A 24,659-nucleotide genomic window follows, 5' to 3' on the forward strand; every position below is an offset into this window, starting at 1 on the left:
AAAGGTGGTTTGATTATGGATTGATGCATTTGACACCAGATATCTCTGACAGCAGTTCACCTTCCAGGTCCGCTAACACTCTGGCAGATAATTTGAGCAGGCATTTCTCCTCAGATCATGACTGGACAAAGTTCCTTTGATTCCCAGGGTACTCGGAAAGATCAAGCAAGGCACTGCCAGTGTCATCTAGGTAGCTCCCACCTGCCTACTATTACTAATCCTTTCTCCAAGACCTTTACTTCAAACAGCAGATGTGATATCCCAAGACAATGGGAACATCCGTTGTCCATCTCATTGCATGGTTAATGGATGGGTGTCAGATACAGAAAGATTTTTTTTTCAGATGTCCTGAACATTCTGATAAATAGTAGGAAAAATTCCACCAGAGAAACCTACACTCCTAAGCAGAAAAGATTTACAACAGGGTACATATAGTACCAGTTATGCTCTGTTAACACGAAGATACCTATCTTGGGCTATTTACTATCTCTGAGGAACTCTGGACTTTTGATTAGTTTTGATAAAGTACATGTGGCAACCACCACTGCATATCACCCTCCTCTAGAAGACAGTAAAGTCTCTTCCCACTCCTCTGTCTAAATTCCTCAGAGATCTAAGGTTTTTCTACTAGTAAAGAAACCTCCCCTATCTCCCCAGAACCTTAGTGAATTGCTTGCAAGTTTGGTGAACCCTCCATTCCAAGCAACATGTAGCGATTACATCAGCTTGCAGAATTGGGAAGCTACAGGGACTCATGGCAGGATTTGCTCACTGATGTGTGTCTTAGGCCAGATCCCAAATTCCTTCCCCAGGTAGTTTTCAGAATTGCATTTAAATCAAATGATTCATCCATCTGTATTCTTTCCAAAACCACATTCTAACCAGGGAGAATCCAGATTACATACCCTGGATGTTAGCAGGTCCCTAGCCTTTTATTTGCAAAGGACAAAGTCCTTCAGAGCTTCCCCAAGACAGTTTATATCTTTTCCTGACACAATGAAGGCCAACCAGTTCCTGCCCAGAGATTATCTCAATGAGTTTTGGGGTGAATTTGACTTTATTATGTTTTAGGTAGTTTATGCTGCTTGGGCACGGGCAGCCTCTTCTGCGTCCTTGCAAAGTATCCCCATTTTGGATCTGTCCAGCAGCTACTTGGGGTTTAGTACATACTTTTATGAAGCATCCTTCTGTAGCGGAAGCATCCATGTTGTTCACTTCTTTTGGAAGAGTTGTGCTGAAGTCTCAGTTTAGGTAGACTCTGAATACCCGCCTATTCATATCATATCACTGCTTGGGAATTGCCAAAAAAGAATATATATAGGAGGAAGAAACACTCAACGAAGAAAAGAGTTCTACTTGTACAGTAACTGGAATTCTTCAAGATGTGTTGTCCATATAGATATTCTATGACCTGTCCTCCTTCCCCACTACTACAGAATCCTATTACATGTGGATTCTGTGGTTGCAATGGAACTGTCAGGTGGGCGTACGCTGCCCTGGATGCCCCTCATACAGGATCACAAGGACATTCAGGGCACATATGCAGACCTAATGGCCAAAAGACTCCAATCTCCAGTGCATGGAATGCATGTGAACCAAGAGTGGAAAAATACACAGACACACACGCCTACCTACCTACCAGTTATTGTACAGGTAAGTAAACACATGTCAAATTTACCTTTTGTGTCTATGTGCCCTTGCCAATATTTATCTCACTGGATATTTATCATGTTATATTAATCTAGGAGGTACATGTTAAAAAGTATTTTGAATGTATTATGCTTTCATTTTTCTTGTAGAAAATGTTTTGAAGAAGAATGGCACCAAGGATGCGTTATTGTGTGGCAACAGCTCAGATGCTGGGTAAGTGCAGTTAACTTTTCTTGGTTCTGAACTTTTTTCTTTGCTTCAGTACTTTTAACTTAGCTCAGCCCACTAGTGACTAATGTGAAGAGCAAATTTCAAGTTCCTAAAGACAACAGTAATAGGAACAAGGATAATACAAATATAACAAATAATAAGACAGTTTAATGAATGACAGGGGATAGAGTTCGAGTCCATGGTTTCTATACTCAGATCTAAATTCTTCCTAGGCCTTCTGGCAGATGTTCTTGCAATTACTTTAACTTTTTTCTCAGAAATGTGTTTAATACACTTCCATTTAGTGAATTAAATTTCAAAAGAATGAGAGGTGGAGATGGAAGTAGTGTTAACTTAGTGTTTTCTACTAGGGATGGGTGAATCATTTCAGAAAAAAATGAAATTTAACCCAAATCTGTTCCTACCCCAAGTATGTAGAAGGAGAGGACTGACAAATAGGTTGGGGAGGCTCAACTGCACTTTCTCTCCTCTACCTAGGACATCAGACAGGATTTAAAGGGTCAGAGACAAGATATAGAGACTTTTTGTCTCTTGATAATGCAAGAAACTCCAGCTCCCTCACAAATTTCAACCCCGCAGGAAGGAGGCAGAGTATCTTCCCTTTCATTCACCATAAGAGAAGGAGAAGTGAGGATGCCAGGGAGAAGGGAAGAACTTGTAGAGGATGTGGGCAGATGTAGGGGCAGAATTGATGGGATACAGTAGATGTGGGGTTGTGAGGGCACACTGATCTAGGGTCTGGTTGTGGGCTGTAGGGCTGATCTGATGTTGGAGCTGGAGGACAGGCAGAATTGATGTGTCAGTGAGATGTGGGAACTTTGAGGACAGGATTAATTTAATACAGGTGTAGAAATATAAATCTGGATGGGCCTCCATCCCTCCATGCTGAGGCAGTACCAAGTAAACCCTGATTATCCCTGACAGGTGTTTGTCCAGCCTAGTCGTAAAAGCCACTAATGACGGGGATTCCACAGCCTCCCTTGATGCAACCTATTCCAGTACTTTACTATCCTTATAGTTTGCATTTTTTTTTCTAATATCTAACCTAAATCTCCCTTGCTGTATTACCCCCAAAATCAGACTCCAGGCACCCTCACCATGGCCTGCCTATATCAGTAACCCATTTGTCAATTTGCCGGTTTGGTAGGTGGCAGGGGGTGGTCCACCCTAGAGGAATTGCTGGGGTTTTACTAAGGGTTTCTCTCTGGCCCTTAGAGAACTTCCTAGGGTAGACTAACTCTGTTGACCCTTGGGAGGACACGGATACAGCCTTCTGATTGAAGGATTGACACTCAGGCAGTAATTCTTCAAAAAACAAAATAATCTTAATTTAATATACCAATATTCCCTGATACAATAAACCTTAAAAGCTTATTTCAAGAAACAAAATACAAATCCCATTAGTACACATATGCATATCAAAGTACCCAATACTGCAATACAATACAGTTGGAAATAGCTTTTAAGTGGTTACTTTCTACATGTAGTGATCAATCACATGTAGAATGCTGACAGCAAGTTCTTACCTAAAACATTAAAATTGTATACATAGTAACAAACACACATGCACAACATCCAGCTTTATGATCTCTGGCATACACACTCCTATGTCTGGTTCCTTATACTATGGTCATCATGCTTACTTCTCTATAGTTTTCTTTCCCTCAAATCTGACTACAGTCCTTTTGCTCTGTCACGACTTCTTAGCTGTCACTGCTGCCACAGGTCTTCCTTTTACAGTGATTTCAGTTCTCTTCTGATCTTCTTTCTTCCTCTTCTGTTTCTCCAGAATCCCCAGTTAACAACACTTAGTCGTTTAGTAGGTTCTAGTCTCAAGATCAGGCCCAATGTTGTTATAATTACTGTTAAATTGGGAACCCCGACGTGCACAGCTACAACACTTACACTTAGAAAAACCTTGAATTTGCAATAGTTTCATTAGCACAGTTAGCAAAATCACAAACACTCCGCTGAGGAAGGTAAATAGAGAGAATACAGAATGAGATCTGAGCATCCATAAATGCACACCATCTCTTGCAAAAACACCTGAAATGTTAGTCATCCTCATCATGATTGTTATCCTCTCATCTCCCAAGGCACGTAGGCTCGGAAACAGCTTTTATAATATGTTACGCTGATGCAACTCTGCCTATTGCATATTCAGTCAGCCTCTGACTAGTTCAGAGTCTAAAGATAACCTTAGTTCACAGTGTAAAAGGCAGAAAGTAGGGAAAGGTCCTCTAAACAGTTACTCCAGCACCAATTCTCCTAATGATTTCAATCAGACTATGCACATGTGTAACTCTGCAGAACTGAGGCTGTGTTTAAGACAAGATCCACTAAAAGAAGCAGAGGAAATGTTAGCTTAAAATGGGAAATAATATTATCTATATACAAAACAATATTTAACATATTTTTGTGTACGTGTGTTTTTGTATTTCTCTCTCTGCCCTTCCACTCTATGGCCCTCTTTCCCAACAAAATATTGTAAGGGTATGGAGGATATTTGCTTAGCATGGGTTAGTATTTGCAGGTCCCACGGAAGAAGTTGTAGTATAACTGAGTATATAATCTGAGTTTTCACAGGAACTGAAACAATTTACCTTTAAATTCGGACATTTTAAGTTTTCATCACTTTTATTAATCATCTGTAGCTCCTGTCCACGTAACTATATATGTCTCCAAGTCGGGGAAAATCCTGATTATGGCTACACAAGTTTTGATACATTTGGCTGGGCCTTTCTTTCCTTGTTCCGCCTGATGACACATGATTACTGGGAGCGTCTCTATCAACAGGTATCAGATTTACTTAATTCAAATATTAAATAAAGCAGTAATGTGGCTGGATAAATATATAAAGTATTTAAAGTAAAAAGAGAGGAAAAGAAGTCTAAAATGAAATGACGGGCACAAGTCACAGAACAAGTGTCTATACTGTGCACATCCATATGATGAGAGTACTGCTGCCAGCTCACAATACAAAGCTTCGACTTCTTTCAATAAATAATTTTTACAAGGAAATTAAACTTCATGAAAAACACTAAATAGCTTGTTGTATGATGGGTCAGTAAGTACAAAGCAGAAGATTTTACTAGCCTGGAGGAAAGAGTCAAAACATGGTACATATATATCCCCAAAAAGGGGGACCACAAGGGACTGGGAGCGGTAACATAATACAAAGCTTTGCACCTCTGAATCTGACTAAAACTCTTCCTATTTGATGGCTGTTTGGCAAAAGCGTAGCCTCTTTGTACGGCTGTGTTTGCCAGACTTCCTGCAAGAGAACAACAAAATGCTTCCACAGCCCTTTAAACTAACCCTAATGCGCTGCAGTCCCAGAGAGTGTAGTGCAGCAGAAGGAGACTGAGATGTCACCGTGCACTGCTCCAGTAGCACAACAGAGCCTTCCCCTCAGATGTGCAGCTCTCTTTCTCTTCACCCGAACTGAGCTCTACTGGCCACCATCAGGAAGGTCATTAGGGCTCATTGAGGGTGGTATCGGAAGTGGGAAAGGAAGCCCAAATAGGCTGTGGGGGTTTAAAGGGTTTTTTTAAAGCATTTTATTCAGGAATATGGAAATGTAACCAATTTTTTTAAAAATACCTTAAAATAATATTTACTACTTTCATATAGTGCTTTACATCTTCAGTGTGCTTTTCAATATTAATTAATCTAATTAGACATGAAATGTCATTTCAGACTTCTTACTGTAGTGTGTACTTTGTGCTTACAGACTCTCAGAGCTTCTGGGAAGATCTACATGCTCTTTTTTATGCTGGTCATCTTTGTGGGCTCATTTTATCTGATCAACTTGATCCTGGCTGTAGTGACTATGGCATACGAAGAGCAGAACAAAGCTACTATTGCTGAAACTGAGGCAAAGGAAAGGAGGTTTCAGGAAGCCATGAAACTGTTGAAAAAAGAGCAAGAGGTCCATAAACTATTCCCTTGTTAATGTTTGGCACTCTCCATTTACAATATATAACATTCGTAGCGGAATTATTAGTCCCTCCTTATCTTTGTGTGTGTCTAAACAATGACACCACGATCACTGATGAGAACAGGTGCCGGCTGCTATCTTATTCAAAGTTATCAGAGTGCTTTCTAGAGCAAATAGAAACAATTCCTCACTCATAAATATTATGTGTGAGTAGTGAACATAAAAATGCAACATTAGTTCATGGTACTGTAAGCAAAATAGTATTGTAAAGGCTGACGGGTCTAAAATTCCACCAACCTATAATTCCATAAGGACGCATGAACGTTTGTTTGTTTTTTTTATTCCATTGCTCAGCTGGCCCATTCTTGTGGGTAGGCTGGGTATTGAAACATACAATAATTCTATCCTTTGACTGCTTTAGAGTTTGATCCTAAGCCAATTGGAGACAATGAAAAGACTCCATTTGACTTCAGTGGATCAGGCTCCTCGAGAGCAGGATTCTTGTATATTTGAAATACCACTGAAAACACAGATTGGAGCAATGACAGCAGACCACTGTGTGACTGTGGTCCTGAAGATACCCAACAGAGAGGTTGTGATTTTCAGTGTTTAAGTCCTCATTTTGGGAAGTGGACAGATGTGCTAATATTCAAATTTTAAACTGATTCTGTACAATCTGTAATATGTACACAGGAAAATAGGAGTTGAGTGGTATGAATGATCCAAAGTTTTATATTTTGCCTCTGACAGGGGGAGTATCTGTTTGCACACAAACACTGCATGTAACCAATTGCTCAATTCTCTATATGGAGTGGGAAATACTTCCTAATACCTTCAGTGATCAGCTTGCACCAGAAACATGAAGTTAGTATTTTAACTATCTATATGAAATGATAATTGTTAACAAGAATTAATAGAGCCCAACAGTACTTTTTCCCTTAGTGATATCCTCACTCTGTACTAGAGTATCAACTATGTTTTTTGTTTGTTTACTTTTAGGCATTGACTGCTAAAGGAAATGATACGAAGTCACTTTGCTCCTTTGAAATGTTACCTTTACCCTCCAAAGAAGTCAAAGATAGAAGCAACAGGAGAAAGAAAAATAAGTCCTTAGAGATAGAAGATTATGGGGAAGATCAAAAAGTTCCCAAATCACAGTCCAGTAGCCATCAACAAAACCTGGTAATTAATTATCTAAATCGAAAATCCTTATAGCTTTGTCAGTTTTAGAACAGAAATTGCTCAAAAGCACAAACACAGTCCCATTAAGAAATAGAATGCTGTATTTATAGATATAAGCCAGCATCTGCTTCTTTGGTCTTTAAAACTAAATCTCCTTTCCCCCAAGAAAGAGGCAGATAACATTTCAATCCAAAAGGAAAACTTTTGAGAAAGTTATGTGTGAATGAAAGCAGAGAAGATATAATGAAAGTGAGGCATCAACATGCACTGAAGCATTTTGCTATAACAGAAATATTTTCATGAACATTTAAAATGTATGTAGATGAAAATATGTTAACATTCTGTGTAATACTGGGAAATGAAAAAAAAAACCATTGGAACTGGAATTTAATTAACATTCCATAACAGACTTTTGCACTGATGCAGCTGCTCCACTGTAGTGTATCTGGTGAAGACGCTATATGCTGATGGGAGAGTGCTCTCCTGTCAGCATAATTACTCCACCTCCATGAGAGGCGGAAGCTATGTGGGCAGGAGAGCATCTCCCACTGACATAGTACCGGTGTGGGAAGAGCTTAAGTCGATGTAACTTGCATTGCTCACACCCCAAGCAACGTAAATTAGATTGACTTAAGCAGTAGTGTAGACCTGCCCTAAATTAAATCATTTTATGAGTGACTTTATTTAATGTTGGACTTACAGACCTTCCATGGTTGACTGAAGTACTAAAAATCTTTATCATTCCCAAGAAACATATTGCACAATGCTATGCCATTTTTCCCTTTTTCGTTTTTTGGGGCCTTTATTTTCTCCTTGCACTTACTTGTGGTCGCAGTGCAAATCAAATGAAATGCAGGCTCAGCCATGAAAGCATATTCAATTTCCAGTTACCTGGCAGAGTCATTGGCTCCAAAACTGATTTTGGTGATGATGAGATCTTCAGTGCTTTGGAAAATGAAATCCAATGTAGGTCACTGTTGATGACACCTAATGTTGGTGAAAATCAAGTGTGCAAAGTCAAACGAGCCATAATTATGACTCTGCTACTCCAAATTAGAACTGGCAAAATTTCTAGTTTGTGTGAAATTAGATATTTCAAATTTTGGTTTGATGTGGACCAAATCCAAATTTTTTTAAATTTCCCATTAACTGGAAATTCTGTAACATTTTTGTTTTGGAAATACCAACACTTGGTGTTTCCAAAATGAGATGTGCCCCAGGGCTCTATCAGCTGCTCACTGAAACTAACATGATTCACGTAAATTTCAGTGAGCAGCTGCCAGGGATCCCATGGTTCCTGGGAAGTGCCACCATGTGAACTGCTCTGGCCAGGGACCCTAAGGCTTCTAGACTTCCAGGCCAGCTGTCTCCCCAGACTGTCTGACTCTCAGGGAAGCAGGCTCAACAGGTTGTCGGATTTGTGCAACCTGTGAGCTAGTTGGTATGGGAGTCTAGAAGCCCTGGGGTCCCTGCCCCCAGGGCAGTCCACATGGTGAGGCTTCCCAAGAGCTGCGGAATGTGGAAGTCCCGCATCTCTGGCCCTGGGACAGTACATATAGTGGAGTTGCACAGAACTATGAACATCAGAAGCCTGGGGTCCCCAGAAGTCCACTAGACAATCTGGCAGGAACCAGCTAGTCTGTGGTTCATTGAGCCTGACATGTTTCAAACTTATCTCTTGAGGAGTAAAAACTTTCTAGGTCTGGTCTCTGCCCAGAGGTGATTTTTTTTTTAATATGAAAAATTTGAGAAAAAACAGCATCCATTTTTTGAGTATGAAAAAGAAACACTACAGATTAGTTCAGGATAGGAAAGGCAAACTATTATAATCAAAGAGAAGTTTTAGATGGGCAGAATCTCATTAACCAATCTGAAGTTTGTTCAGAATGCTGGAAGGCAAATACCCTGGGAACTGTCATTACCACAAGGGAGTCAGGCCTTTGTTTTTTAACTCATTCTAAATGTCTATTATTTTCTATAGAAGAGACCCATTTATTTCACTGCATGTCATCATTCATATGAATGTCCATGGCTATCCCTGTCTAATTCTTACCTCACTTTGCCCTGTTTTAGCTAACCATGTTTACTTCTTTAAACAGACCCCTGTATGTGATGAAGTGAGCAAGAAGCATTTGCTCCATCATCTGTCAGTGGACTATTTTAATGAGCCACTACAAAGTCAAAGGGCAACTGGGGCAGTCAATACCATTACCTGTGTCCTGGAGGGTAAGTCATTTCTCATCATTCTTTAATTCAAACCTAAGCATATGTTGATATGAAAGATCAAAATCTAAAAAAACCAACAACAATAACAACAAAAACGTGTGGGGGGGAGGGAATAGAGCCTTTGCAAATGCGTCAGTTAGAAAATACCAGAATAAATGTTCTGTGCATCCTTAATTTGGCTCCCTTGTGAGTATATATTATGATCTTATACCTGTTTTTCTAGAGGGGACCTATCTTTAAAAAGAACAACAAAGAGGAGCCAGGGGATTATAGTCCAGTCAGCCTAACTTGGATACCTGGAAAGATATTGAAACAAATTGTTAAACATTTTATAAACACCTAGTGGATAATAAGGTTATAAGGAATAGCCAGCATGGATTTGTTAAGAACAAATCATCCCAAACCAGCCTAATTTCCTTCTTTAGCGGGGCTACTGGCCTAGCGGATAGGGGAGAAGCAGAAAATGTGATATATCTTGATTTTTAGTATGGTGTTTGACACAGTCCTACATGACATTCTCATAACAAACTCGGTAAATGTGTACTAGATGAAATTACTATAAGATAGGTGCAAAACTTGTTGAAAGATCATACTCAAAGGCAATGTCTACACTGCACATCACTGGTGGCAGTGTATAGGGTATGTATAGCTATACTCCACAGAGAAAAGCATTCTGTGACGTGGAAGGCTCTGACAGGAGAGACAGCAGGGAAAGTCTGTGGCATTGGGGAACTGCCAGTGTCTTTCTCCACTGTCTCCTCACACCAGAGCTTTTTCCTGCTGCTGGAGCCTTTCCCTGCAGTGGGGAAAGACTCTGGTAGTGGGAAGGCAGCAGGACGCTACACTGCTAAAAATAGTAGTGTAGCTAGAGGACACACTGTTTGGGTATGTAGAAAGTACATACCTGGGTTCAGGCCTTATTTTATTCACCAAAGCAGTGTATCACCGTCTACACTACTTTTTATATCTATGCTGGGGAGCGTGTAGTCTGTTGTACTTTACACATTGCCATAAGGAGCATGTAGTGCATCCAAAGAGTAGTGATCAATATGTTGCTGGCAAACTAGAGGAGAGGGATATATCTAGTGGGTCTGTCCCTTAGTCTGGTACTATTTCATATTTTCATTAATGACTTGGATAATGGAGTGCAAGGTATACTCATAAAATTTGTGGAGGGCATCAAGGTAGGAGGAGTCGTTAGATTTAGAATTGGATTAGAATTGGAAACAACCTTGACAAATTGGAGAACTGGTTTGAAATCAACAAGATGCAATTGATTAAAGACAAGTGAAAAGTACTGCACTAAAGAAGAAAAAAATCAAATGCACAAAAAGCAAAATGGGGAATAAATGGCTAGATGGTAGTACCACGTAAAGGATCTGAGAGTTACAGTGGATCACAAATGGAATATGAGTCAACAATGTGATGAAGTTGCAAAAAAAGCTACCATCATTCTGGGGTGCATTAACAGGAGTGTTGTATGTAAGACCCAGGAGGTAATTATTCCACTCTACTCAGCACAGGAGTTGCCTCAGCTAGAGTATTGTGTCCAGTTCTAAATTTAAGAAAGATGTGGACAAGTTGGAGTAGGTCCAGTGGAGACCAACAAAAATGATACTAGGTTTAGAAATCCTTCCACTATGGTATGATGCTTGGTAAAAGTATGTGCTGAAACCCATGTAGTTGCTATACAGATATCCAAAATGGGGATGCTTTGCAAGGAAGCAGCAGAGGCTGCCTGTGCCCTAGTAAAATGGGCTCTAACATTGCCTGGAGGATCTAAACTAGCTAACTCATAACCAAGTCTACTATGCCCCAAAACCTATTCAAATAATCTCTGAGCAGAAATTGGTTGGCACATTAGTCTTGAGAAAAGAAGACTGAGGGTGGAGCTGATAAATATGTGAAAATTTTTTATAAATAAGATAGTGATCAGTTCTCCATCTCTGCTGAAATTAGGATAATAAATAATTGGTTTATCTGCAGCAAGGGAGATTAGATTAGGTCTGAAATATGGGCTTCCAGGGGAGGTTATGGAATCCCCATCATTGGAGGTTTTTAAGAACAGGCTGGACAAACACCTGTCAGGGGTGGTCTAGGTATACTTGGTCCTGCCTCAGCATAGGGGGCTTGTCATAAACAGGCTGTTAAGGGTTAATGTCTCTTCTACCTGTAAAGGGATACAAGCAGAGACCAATCACGAGACAAGATACTTTTAAATTTGGGTGGAGGGAAGCTTTTGTGTGTGTTCTTTGTCCGTTGCGTGTTCTTCTCTCGGGGGGTCTGAGAGAGACCAGACATTACTACAGGCTCTCTAAGTTTCTGTTCAAATAGTAAGTAAAAACAGGCGGTTTAGGCTTTTTAATTGTTTTACTCTATTTGCAATTGTGGATCTGGCTGGTTAACTTTTATATGTGTAGTTGCTGGGAATATTTTGATTTGTATTGGTACTGGGAGGAAAGTTTCTTTCTGTGTCTATAAGATAGGACCCTGTAATATTTACATCTTGAAGTTACAGAGATAATTCTTTACTTTTTCCTTTCTTTTATTAAAAGATTTCTTTTTAGAGAACCTGATTGATTTTTTTCTTTTTTCCCTTGTTTTATCCCAGGGGATTGGGATAACTCACCAGGACTGGTGGGGGAGATGGGAGGGGGGAGAGGTAGAATCTCTCTCTGTTTTCCTTGAATCTGTTTGCCTCTTTGTGGAAGGGAAGGGACATGCTTCTCTGTATTGTGATTTAAAGAGTTTGGATCAGTAGTCTCTCAGGATAGCCCAGGGAGGGAAAGTCTGGGAGGGGGAAAGAAGGGGGAATGGTTTATTTCTCCTTGTTTTAAGGACCCAAGGGATTTGGGTTCTTGGGGTCCCCAGGGAAGGTTGGGGAGGTCACAGTGCCCCAAAACACTATATTTTTGGGTGGTGGCAGTGCTATCAGATCTAAACTGGTAATTAAGCTTAGAGGATTTATGCTAGTATCTCATTTTCTGAACTCTAAGGTTCAGATCTGAGAAGGAATGCTATGACAGGGCTGGACTAGATGACTTCTCAAGGTCCCTTCCAGACCTATTATTCTGTGATAGTCTTTAATTTTGTGACCACATACTTTTTATTCTACAGGAACCTCTTATTCATTCAGTGCACAGGATGGGCAATGAATGAGGTAGTGATTGCAGAAGGAGAAAAGATGTTCTCTTGTGTTTAAGGCACTAGATTGGGACTCAGGAGAACTGAGTTCTATTCCTTACTCTGCCATATACTGTGATATTGGGAAAGATTGTCATAGTGCATATGCACAAGGAAGCCTAATTAAAGTTCTTCAAGTATATGTCCCTACAGGTGCTCTACTGTAGGATGTGGGCATGCCCATATACTCTGTTGGAAACGGCAAAGTAGTGTCCATGGGCCCATGCCTGCACAGGGCAGCACCTCCTGCTCAGAAGGAGAGTATATAGGGAAGCTCAAACCCACCACCACTCAATTTCTTCTCAGCCGTCTGCAGCTTCAGATGGAGAGTTTTGCTGTATTCAGCTTCCTGCCTTGTCTTTGTGAATTCTTTATTTCATTGGATACCTTTATTTTATTTAGCACTGTTGTGATAGTTAGGGAGTGGGGCACCTTTCCCTTCTCTCCTTCTTCAGTCATTTGTGTAAGAGCACAATTTGTCATGCCCAGGACCCCAGGGTTTAAGACCTGTGAGATTTCCCACAGGTCCTTTCCCCACAGTGACAGACACTCCAGCTGCCTTCAGTGTCTGGGGGACTCTTGCAGCCTTTATAAGTGCAAGGTCTGTCTGGGTTCCAAAGGCAGATCTGAGAAAGACAGGGAGACTAGACTTAAGTTCTTATTCATGGACTATGTCCTAGCTCCAAAGAGGTCCACTTCCCGTACGTACATCAGCTTCTACATCACAGGCTGCCTCAGTCCCAATTATTGCCTCATCTGCAGCCCCAGACAATAAGAAGGAAAAAAGTCTCTCCAAACAAGGAAATGAAGAAGAGGGCCAGATCACTCCATAAGACCCATTCTCAAGTGCCCTCTCATCTCTCTAAGGGTACAGTAGAGGCATTGATGCCATAGAAGCAGCCCTGTTTGGACATACCTACCACCAAAGCAACCAGTGGATCAGCACTATCTGATACATTGTGGCACCATGAGACACTCAGGGGTACCATCCATGCCCCAGTACTGGTATCTCACTGTACCCCTGAAAGGGGAGATGTCTCTGTGATCACCTTGGTACCACAGAAGATTCCATCTCACCAGCCAGTACTGACCCAAACTTTCTATCAGAGTCCTCTACCTCCTTCCAGGTTCCTTTCGTCAGAGGATCTCATTATCTCTGGTGAACCTGAGTCAACAGTACTGGGGAAATCTTCCAGTGTTATCTCTCTGGTACCACTGCAAAAGTAGCAAGTTGAGACTTGTTTAAGTCTCCAGCCTTCAATACTGGTTAGAATATTGAAGGACCCTCCCACCTCCATTTAGTTCAGGGGAATATTCCTCGTACTCAGTGATCTTGATACAAGGATCCATCCCAGTACTGTACTACCCTACCCCACCCCTACGAGTCCCTTTCATGAGGAGGATTCTAGGGAACTTACCAAATATCATAGGCTCAGAGATTATGATTATCACTGGAATCCCTTGCTTTATCCCTCTCCATATTGGGTTTACTGGGATCTCTGGGGCCACTATGTTGATCAGCTCCATTGGATGCCTAAGAGAAAGCATTGATACCATACCAGCCACCAGCACCTACATACTGTACTGTGGTACTGCACACTTTTCTGGTACTGGACAATATACAAGAAGAGCAAGAGTCTCAGGCCAAGGAGATCTCACCTCCATTTCCCTCCTACACTGATGATTTTAAAACCTTCCAGAACTTCATGAAAAAACTAATGGACTTGCTTCATGGACTTGCTTCAAATTCCAGTAGAAGTCTAAGAGCCAAAATATTCCTGGCAGCCATCTTGAGCATCAGTGAAAGGCTTTATCCTCTCCCTCTAGAGCACATTCTCCTCCAGAGTCTGGAATGCAGCTCTAGGTTCCTCTGCTGTCAGCAAATGTCTCTGAAACCCACTGGCAAAATGTCTCCTCCATCTCTGGCCTGCAGAGGATAACAACCTACTATTGCTGGTCACATGAATGCTACTCTGAAAAATTATATTCTGTCCCTACTTCTGCCACAGAGTTCCTGTGTGATATCAGTCATGTCACCTAAACTAGTCTTTTCACAGGTGATCACTAATTGTGTTTTCCTTACTTTCTGGCTGGCTGATTGAGACCCTGAGTTCTGATTTGCAGAAGTAGCGAGCACACTTAGCTGCCACTGCATTCATTGGGAGCTGTGTTTTGAACATATGTAATAAATAATTCTATACCTTCCCTTATCATAGATTTTTGACAGGTTTCCATGTCCCGTGCCATGATATTGAACCAGTTAGAACTGTGCACCACCCCTCCTTTTGTCCTGACCACTTTTTGTCAATTGAATTGACCATATGGTGTTGGAAGCCTTATCTCCCCTCTCTTCCCAGTTCCAGGACTCCTATGTATGAACATTTTTGGCTCCATCATCCATTTGGGGTGGAATTATTTTAAAAATATTATTTACTGTATCCTTCTGGGAAGCATTAAAAGAAAATCAGAGCATTATAGAACTGGAAGAGGCCTCGAGACATCATATAGTCCAGTCCCCCGAACTCCTGGCAGGACTAAGTATTATCTAGACCATCCCTGACAGGTGTTTGTCTAACCTGCTCTTTAAAATTTCCAATGATGGAGATTCCACAACCCCCCCAGGCAATTTATTCCAGTGCTTAACCACCCTGATAGTTAGGAAATGTTTCCTAATGTCCAGCCTCACAACACACCTGCTAATACATCCCAGAATTATTTTTACTTTTTTGCAACAGTGTGTAACAAAGTTCCTCCTCTACCTTGGTGGGTCCTGCGCTTATTGGCAGATTTGCACACCTCAGTGATCTTCCCCTCTTGTGGAACCCATAGTCTGGGTCAGCTCCTCCTGTGTCTGATCAGAAGTTGAGAGGTTTAGGGGGGAACCCGGACCCGCCCTCTACTCCGGGTTCCAGCCCAGGGCCCTGTGGATTGCAGCTGTCTATAGTGCCTCCTGTAACAGCTGCATGACAGCTACAACTCCCTGGGCTACTTCCCCATGGCCTCCTTCAATCACCTTCTTTATCCTCACCACAGGACCTTCCTCCTAGTGTCTGATAATGCTTGTCCTCCTCAATCCTCCAGCAGTACTCTCTCTCACTCTCAGCTCCTTGCCTTCTTGCTCCCAGCTCCTCACACACACTCCTTCTCCTCTGGCTCCTCCCTGCCTGACTGGAGTGAGCTCCTTTTTAAACCCAGGTGCCCTGATTAGCTTGCCTTGATTGGCTGCAGGTGTTCTAATTAAAGTAGTTATATTTCCACTGCCTTTAGAAAGATCTTAATTGGCCCAGGTGCCTTGATTAACCTGGAGCAACTGCCATTTGGTTACCAGGGTGCTAGGGATTTGTTTAGCCTGGGGCTAACATACCTGTTTCTCTGTACTTTACTGTAGCCATCTGGCCTTGCCCCATCACAAGTGTTACACTGTTGATTCATATTTAGCTAGTGATCCAGATCTGACCCCCAGATGCCTTTTTGCAGCACTCCTTCCTAGGCAGTCATTTCCCATTTTGTATATGCGCAACTGATTGTTCCTTCCTAAGTGGAATACTTTGCGTTTGTCCTTATTGAATTTCATCTTATTTACTTCAGACCATTTCTCCAGTTTGTCCAGATCATTTGGACTTTTAATCCTGTCCTCTAAAGCACTTGCAACTCCTCCCAGCTTGGTATTATCCACAAACTTGATAAGTGTACTCTCTATGCCATTATCTAAATAATTGATGAAGATATTGAACAGAACTGGACCCAGAACTGATCCCTGCATTCAATATGCCCTTACAGCTTGACTGTGTACCACTGATAACTATTCTATTGGAATGGTTTTCCAACCAGTTAAGCATCCACCTTATGGTAGCTCCCTCTAGGTTTTATTTCCCTAGTTTATTTATGAGAAGATCATGCGAGACAGTATCAAAAGTCTTCCTAAAGTCAAAATATACCACATCTACTGCTTTCCCCCATCCACAAGGCTTGTTACCCTATCAAAGAATGTATACATATAGATTTCACATAGATTACCTTCCCCCAACACACATACATGCATTCAGAAAACTTCTGTGTAGCAAGTCCAATAGTGCTGCCTGTATGCTATTAATTACTCTGTACTTGTGGATTTATGTTAGCTCTGGAACGATGTTTTCAGTGATGCACATCTTGTTAGTGCATTGTGTGATTATCGTAAGTTCAGTCAGAAAATTCAGTAAGACAATCAATTAACAGAAATCATATCCATACCTATAACACATACCTAATCTATTCAGGGACAAATCTATTATCTGAACGTGACCCCATATGCCTGAACATCAAGCAGCACATATCACAATGTCAGTATAATATCTGCATTACAATATATATTGCATTTAGTGCCAGGCCATCCTACAAATTCCATCAAAAAGCAATGTTCCCACATCAGTATTTGCTGCCAACCCATGTGCAAATTGGAAAAGAGTTTTTATTCTGCTTTTGGAGGGGAGGACATACTGTATCTCCTGAAGTGTATGAGATTTGACTGTGGCCACTTCTCTTTTTAGAAAGACAGTGTTCATCTTTCTTCAGTATACTCATTAAGTGAGTAAGCCATATATACAACAGTGTTCTTCCATCTGCTTATGATGGAAAAATAGGCTAGCAGTTGTTTGGTGTAATTTAACATCCAGCCTTTTGAAAAAAAAGTGCAACTTATATCCTTTTACTCAAATGCATTCCATACACCAGATGAAAAAATCATACCCATCTTTTTCCATCACTCAATGAGATCCTCTGAGATAGCTGTTAATCTTACTTCCAGTTTCAATAACCCTGTCCAAATCTACTGGCAGTTTGGAGCTTAATAAATGTTGCCTATGTGTTTTATTGAGTTTTGCCTCTGGTATATAGACTTTAAGTGACCTGAAACTTTTGCAAAATACAGGAGCGTTTACGTGTGCATGTGACTTAGACCTAACCAAAATATAATTGTAATACTGTTTCACTTTGGCACTAATCAATCACTGCGTTGTTTGTCGCATTCAGCATGGTTATTAGTGATATTGTATTCTACACAAGTGAGGGACACAAGAACAAACAGATATAAGCTGGACACTAGGAAGTTTAGACTTCAAATTAGACTAAGGTTTCTAACCATTAGAGGAGTGAAGTTCTGGAACAGCCTTCCAAGGGGAGTAATGGGGGCAAAAGACATATCTGGCTTCAAGACTAAGCTTGATAAGTTTATGGAGGGAATGGTATGATGGAAGCGTAATTTTGGCATTAATTTGGCAATTGATCTTGATTATCAGCAGGTAAGTATGCCTAGTGGTCTGTGATGGGATGTTAGATGGGTGGGATCTGAGTTACTACAAGAGAATTCTTCCTGGGTGCTGGCTAGTGAGTCTTGCCCACATGCTCAGGGTTTAACTGATCGCCATATTTGGGGTTGGAAGGAATTTTTCTCCAGGGAAGATTGGCAGAGGCCCTGGAGGTTTTTCGCCTTCCTCTGCAGCATGGGGCACAAGTCACTTGCTGGAGGATTCTCTGCAGCTTGAGGTCTTCAAACAACAATTTGAGGACTTCAGTAACTCAGATATAGGTTAGGGGTTTGTTACAGGAGTGGGTGGATGAGATTCTGTGGCCTGAATGGTGCAGGAGGTCAGACTAGATGATCATAATGGTCCTTTCTGATCTTAAAGTCTATGAGTCTATGAGGGAGAAAGCACAAAAGTAGTTTTAATTTAATTTTTATATTTCTTGGTGAATCAGGAAGCATGGTGTCACCCCAGTCCTATTTTTCCAGTGTTGTAGACAATAGAAATGTATGTCTAAGATGAATAAGGTTCTAATTAAAAGCCCGTTGAAATTCAGTGGATTTTGAATCAGGCCTTGTCTGAAGAGAACGGGTTTAAATATGAATTCATTGATCTGGGATTTGTTTAAAAAAATGAATGGAAGACTGAGAGAGTGCCTTATATAGAAAATGCATGATATGATTGTAAAAAATCTCAAGAAGATGTGATGGGGTTTGGGTTTAATTTTTCTATGCTTTCATTAGTTGCGGTTCTTCTCTTGTCACATAGGACAGCACTAACTACCTGGTTATTGCTTTGTTTTCTTTGTCATTTGTAACGTCAAGAATCACAACAGAAATGCCCTCCCTGCTTGAAGGACTTTGCCCTAAAATATCTTATTTGGGACTGTTGTCCACTGTGGTTGAGAATCAAGAAAAAGGTGACAATTTTAGTAATGGATCCATTTACTGACCTCGCTATCACTCTTTGCATTGTGATGAATACTATCTTCATGGCACTAGAGCACTATAAAATGACAAGAAATTTAAAATTCATGCTTAACGTAGGCAACAAGGTATGTGAATTCTGACATTCACTATCAAGAATGAATTTATATATATTTCTATCCAGAATACAAAGAATGGTAGTAAGAAAGATTCATTTATTCATTCTTTGTCTGTTTAATTTTCAGAATATGGGATTCTATCCAGAATACAAAGAATGGTAGTAAGAAAGATTCATTTATTCATTCTTTGTCTGTTTAATTTTCAGAATATGGGATTCTCAAATGTTACTCTTGTTTCGCAGTTGTTCTAAACATCCTTTAGAATAAGAGCAGACAAGGCTAGGGTTTTTGTTGATGATCCGTTATGATATACATGATACATGATAAAAGTAGGGTTTGCTGTTCACTTTACTGATCTACGTATATCTATGCTACTATATTCGTGGGAAGGTGGTCTAGAGAGAGAGACTCACAGTACCTTTTAGGCAGATATGACTTATTGTTTCTTTTGTCACAGGTCTTTACTGGAATTTTTACTGCAGAAGTGATCTTGAAAATCATTGCTCTAGATCCCTATTACTATTTTCAGCAACGCTGGAATATTTTTGACAGCATAATTGTCACCGTAAGCTTAATTGACTTGAGTTTACACACCAAAGCTAAAGGAAGAAAAGAACATGGAAACCTGTTAGTTTTGCGTTCCCTCAAACTGGTAATGGCTCATATATATTCAGTCTCATAAAACTTTTTGCATAAATACAATGGAGAGGATTTCAGTTCCCCCATTAAGTGCAATTTCTACACCCTCATATTAGGAACTGGAAACTCATTTTGTCTAACCCATTTAAAAGTTTGACAAACAAATATAGCATTTGTATTTCACTGTGAGATGATTTAAAAACATGGAATGAAAGGAGTAAAAGAAAAATCTAATGTTAAAATCCAGTTAATGTTGGAGCAGAGAATGAAAAGAATGAAACACAAATTCAGAGAAACTGAGAAAGAAGAAATGGAGGAGAAAAAATGTAATAAAGACATATTTATACTCTATAATCACCATACACTTGTACTATCCTGGATTTTAGGGAGGTGGTTGGTTTATCTATTCGTACACTATATCACAATCTTCTTTTTAGTTAGAAACACTTTCTGAACAAACAAATAAAACAATCTTGGGGAAAGTGTGTTTTTTTTAAATTTAAAGTGAAAATGGCTTGCAAACTCAATTTTTTTTTTTTTTTGTAAATCCTACAAACCCCTGAAATAGCATTTCAGGTTCAAGAATTCTTCAAAATGCATATTTCTCCATCCTTACCTCATTTCAGTTTGGAATGGAAAGTTTCTGTTCTTCGTATTAACTATTGCAACAGCAATTGCTATACCATCTCCAGCAACAAAATTTAGTATTGTCAACTAGTTCCTCCTCCCATGATGTACTTTTGCAAGTTGTTCTTCTGCCTGTCAGAGACCATCACAGCAGGCAGCTTCTGAGGAGAAAATGTTGTCAAAATTAAAGGAATGGCTGAAAAGAAAAGCAAATCATGTGACAAACTCTACATAACTTTTGAAAAGATAGGTATCTGACCCTAAGAGAGAGAAATGTGTAAGTCTTTCAAATAAATCAGTCTCCGGCTAAGATTATTATTTTATAGTGCCCACGTGAAAGAATAAGGATGTTTTTCTGAATCTGGGCCTCAGGCCCCACTCCTACAAACACTCAAGCATGTAACTTTACGCACATCAAGAGACTTGGAGTTACTCTTGTGTGTAACTATTCACAGGTTTGGGGCCTATGTGATGGATTGGATGCACAAAGGAGGATATAACATGCATCCTCATTTAAATGTTTTTGGAATGTCTCCTAAACACCAATTTAGGAAAGGCTTCCCTGTTCCAGAAAGCACTTAAGCATGTATTTAACTGACAAACACGTACGTAAGTGCTTTCTCAAATAGGGATGGATTTAAGTGTCAGCTGAAGTGCTTTCCTGAACTGGGATTTTAGCTGATATTTGTGATTTGTCTGAAGGTATCTCATTTTCTCCCAATGCACAGAGATGTATTGTATCTATATGTAAACTGTATAGGCACACACTTTCCCATTTATTTATTTCCCCCTTTGCTCTACCAGTCTACTGTTACCACCTTGTCAATCATAGTTGTTACTGGTTCCTCTTTGTGGTAATTTTTTTCTTTTTGATTAATTAGGATTTTTGAGAAAGATCTCATAAGAACTTTATCCTTCAAGATTGGATATTTATCATAACATTTATCTTTGAAGAAAATTACTTACCTAGTATTATTATTTTCTGAATGCATTGTACTGTGGTTATAACAGATCATCATTCACCAGCTCAGAATTATAAGATGTTATTGGTTTTACCATTTTATTTTCAAAATGGCAAGGAACTGACTATTTAAAAGATTATAGGCTGTGGAACCTGACATTTGCCAGAGGCAGAGATCCCAAGAATCATGAGGTGTTATAACTTCTATAAATACAAAGAACAAGAATTACAGATAAGTAATTACCTTTCTGCATCAGCACATAGACCCTGATCGAGCAAAGTCCTTTAAGCACATGGTTAATTTTAAGCATGTAAGAAGAGCCATTGAAGTCACATACTTAAAATTAAGCATATACTTTATGTGGTTTGCTTGTTTAGTGTCTGTGATACTGTGGTGATGGATGCTATACAAACTTAAGATAGATTCTTGACCTGATTTACAGAGGTGCTGAACAGCTATGACTCCTATTTAAGTCAATGGGAATTGTGGGTGCTCAGCACCTCTAAAATTCAGGATATTTGCATATAAATATTTGGTTATTGAAAATGGAAGTAAAGTACAGATTATGATAAACAGGAATTTAAGTTCTGATTCTAGAAGATATGCAAATACAGGAAGAAGGAAATGCAACAACTTGCTTGTCTGAGAAACTCACAGTGGAAAGTGGTAATAAATTGCTACTAGTGGTATGGTAAACATTTATGTTATTGAATTGTGCAAAGTCCACAGCCAGGCTTGTGGCATCATTGTGCTAAAAGACACACAGATGGAGAGAAGGTGACAGAGATATAACATATATACAAATCAGTAGCCTATATTACATTGATCATATACTGACTTAAAATACCCTATATTTCATAGTGTTTGAGTAGTTCGAAATGTCTGCATAATGTTTTTAAACATTTTTAAACAGTGCAAAATGAAGACTATCTAATCTTCTGTTGTCTAATGCTATGTTTTATGTTTATACACAGCTAAGGATCTTCAAACTGGCAAAGTCCTGGACAACTTTGAATATACTTATTAAAATCATTGGTAACTCAGTGAGTGCTATGGGTAACCTTACCCTGGTTCTGGCAATCATAGTCTTTATATTTGCTGTAGTAGGAACGCAACTTTTTGGTAAAAGCTACAAAGAACATTGCTCTAAAATAAGTGACGATTGCAAGCCACGTTGGCATATGATGGATTTTTTCCACTCATTCCTTATTATATTCCGAATTCTGTGTGGAGAATGGCTTGAAACCATGTGGGATTGTATGGTGGTGGCTGAGGAACCATTATGCCTTATTGTCTTCTTGCTGGCCATGGTGATAGGAAACCTAGTGGTGAGTTTCCAGATATGTTTCTATTTTTATTGCCTGTACAGTATACAATATATTGACTTACAGAGATAAGATAGGTGAAGTAATATTTTTTTATTGGACCAACTTCTGTCAGGGAGAGAGACAAGCTTTGGAGCTTACACAGAACTGTTTTTCAGGTCTGGATTTAGCAGACCTCATAGACTCATAGACTTCAAGGTCAGAAGGGACCATCATGATCATCCAGTCTGACCTCCTGCACAACGCAGGCCACACAATCTCACCCACCCACTCCTGTAACAAACTCCTAACCTATGTCTGAGTTACTGAAGTCCTCAAATTGTGGTTTGAAGACCTCAAGCTGTGGAGAATCCTCCAGCAAGTGACCCGTGCCCGTGCTGCAGAGGAAGGCAAAAAACCTCCAGGGCCTCTGCCAATCTTCCCTGGAGGAAAATTCCTTCCTGACCCCAAATATGGCAGTCAGTTAAACCCTGAGCATGTGGGTAAGACTCACCAGCCAGACACCCAGGAAAGAATTCTCTGTAGTAACTCAGATACCACCCCATCTAACATGTAAATTTGAAAGCTTGTCTCTCTCACCAACAGAAGTTGGTCCAGTAAAAGATGTTACCTCACCCACCTTATCTCTCTAATATCCTGGGACCAACATGCTACAAAACACTGCATAATCTACTGACTTGTCTTTCTATAAATGGTAGGTCTCCAAGAGATGGTGGTAAAGGGGCCATCCCATATCAGTTGTGCTCTAGTAAATCCCCTGTTTGTCTGTCACCCTGTGGAACTTGTGTTCATATTTACAGTAAGACACTTTTTCCAATGTTGCATCACTGAACCTTTTCACAGAACAATATTCATTCCAATGAGGAAAAATTTTCTTTTTCATCTCAAGACTTCGGTGGAAATAATCACTAAGGGCTGAATGCTCAGAAGGAGTTAGGCTCCAAATGTCTACTTAGGCTCCTAACTTCTATTGAAATCAGTGGAAGTTATTGATAGATAAAAATAGAAGTTAGACTCCTAACTTCCATTAATAGTTACCATTGATTTCAGTGGGAGTTAGATGCCTAAATAGCAAGTAGGAACCTAACTCCTTTTGAGACGGCAGCCCTGTGTTTGCATATCGCAACCTGGTTTTTGTTTAAGAACTTGTTTCTCTACTGAGTTCTTTGCAGGCAATCCCTGGGCCCAGCTTGAACCCACTGAAATCAGGATTCTACCAGAACACAGCTCAATGCAGGCTCATAGTTCAGTTCTCTTTAGATACAAGACATCGGATCTGCATCTCCTCTTTCCTGTAGTAGGCTAAATCAGAAGTAAATACATAAAATCAGTGTTATTGCCCTACTGTAAAAGTAGAGTTCCTGCGAGAAAACTAATTCTCAAATGAAATTTTCGTTTTGAATTACTTTTGTCGGCTTTCTGCAAATCAGTGGAATCTCTTGTGTATTTTTTTAAACAAATATTAAGATGTGAACATTGTATTTTGTGTAGGAATAATAAAAACCTTAATCTGGAAGTAAGTTTGAAAGTACATGTCAGTAACTTAAGAGCCCCAAACATTATAAGGATGTTTTAATTTATCCCCAAAACAAGCATTACAAACCCTGAATATTCAGAGATAATGAAAAACATCAGCCTAGCATGTTTATATGGCATCCTCCCCTGTATACTCCCACATTCGCAAGCATAGTGCAAAATTAAATATATAAAAAAGACTCATAAGGGGATACGAGACCTGATTCTTCTTTTGCTTACACCAGTGTCAGGAGTTACTCCATTGGAAGAAGTGCAAGGAAGATCACGACCAAAGATTCTCATTTTATGTTTTAAAATAGTAGATTGGAGCTGGCAGTGATCTCTTTTAAAAAGAAGCTTAGTGCAGTAAAGCCAGAAACACACAGGAGACTGGGAATGAGAAAAGGGAAGGGGGAAGTGGACAGGGTAATTTGGGTTCCACCAGTGGAATCTGGATTGTGGGAGCTGCCAGTCTCTCTCTGGTGGAAGTCTGCTTGGAGATGCGAGGCTCATGGCTGACCCTACTGCTCTAAATGTGGGCAGGGGAGAATCAGGGTGGGTGAAGGACATGTTACAGAGCTCCTACGGGGTCCTGGATGGAACTTAAAGCTGTCAAAAATCTTTTGGGGAAGCAGGGTGAGAGGATGTATGGTACCCACCTGGGGGTGACTCTCTCTCCGAAAGCAAATCATCATAAATAATCAGAAGGCTCTGTTCAGCTAAAGAACGTCTAGCAGAGGACTTGATAACCAGCTGTCAGCACCTGAAGGGTTTAAACACCAAAGAAGGGGGGAGGTAGAGTTATTTAGTGTGGGTTTTGGACCCAATGCAAATCTAAAGCAGCTCCACTCA

General features: G+C 40.1%; 1 protein-coding gene across 1 annotated transcript in view; it reads left to right on the forward strand.

Annotated features, from left to right (window-relative positions):
• Positions 1–24,659, forward strand: part of LOC116838872 (sodium channel protein type 5 subunit alpha-like) — a 102,161-nt gene that overhangs the window by 18,521 nt on the left and 58,981 nt on the right. The window contains 8 exon segments of the mRNA XM_075062178.1: positions 1,800–1,863; positions 4,536–4,677; positions 5,615–5,812; positions 6,821–7,003; positions 9,103–9,229; positions 18,519–18,748; positions 19,197–19,391; positions 21,942–22,295. Of these exon segments, the coding sequence (XP_074918279.1) occupies positions 1,800–1,863; positions 4,536–4,677; positions 5,615–5,812; positions 6,821–7,003; positions 9,103–9,229; positions 18,519–18,748; positions 19,197–19,391; positions 21,942–22,295 (1,493 nt within the window).

Source organism: Chelonoidis abingdonii, chromosome 2 (genome assembly GCF_003597395.2).
Source record: "Chelonoidis abingdonii isolate Lonesome George chromosome 2, CheloAbing_2.0, whole genome shotgun sequence".
Lineage (NCBI taxonomy): Eukaryota > Metazoa > Chordata > Testudines > Testudinidae > Chelonoidis > Chelonoidis abingdonii.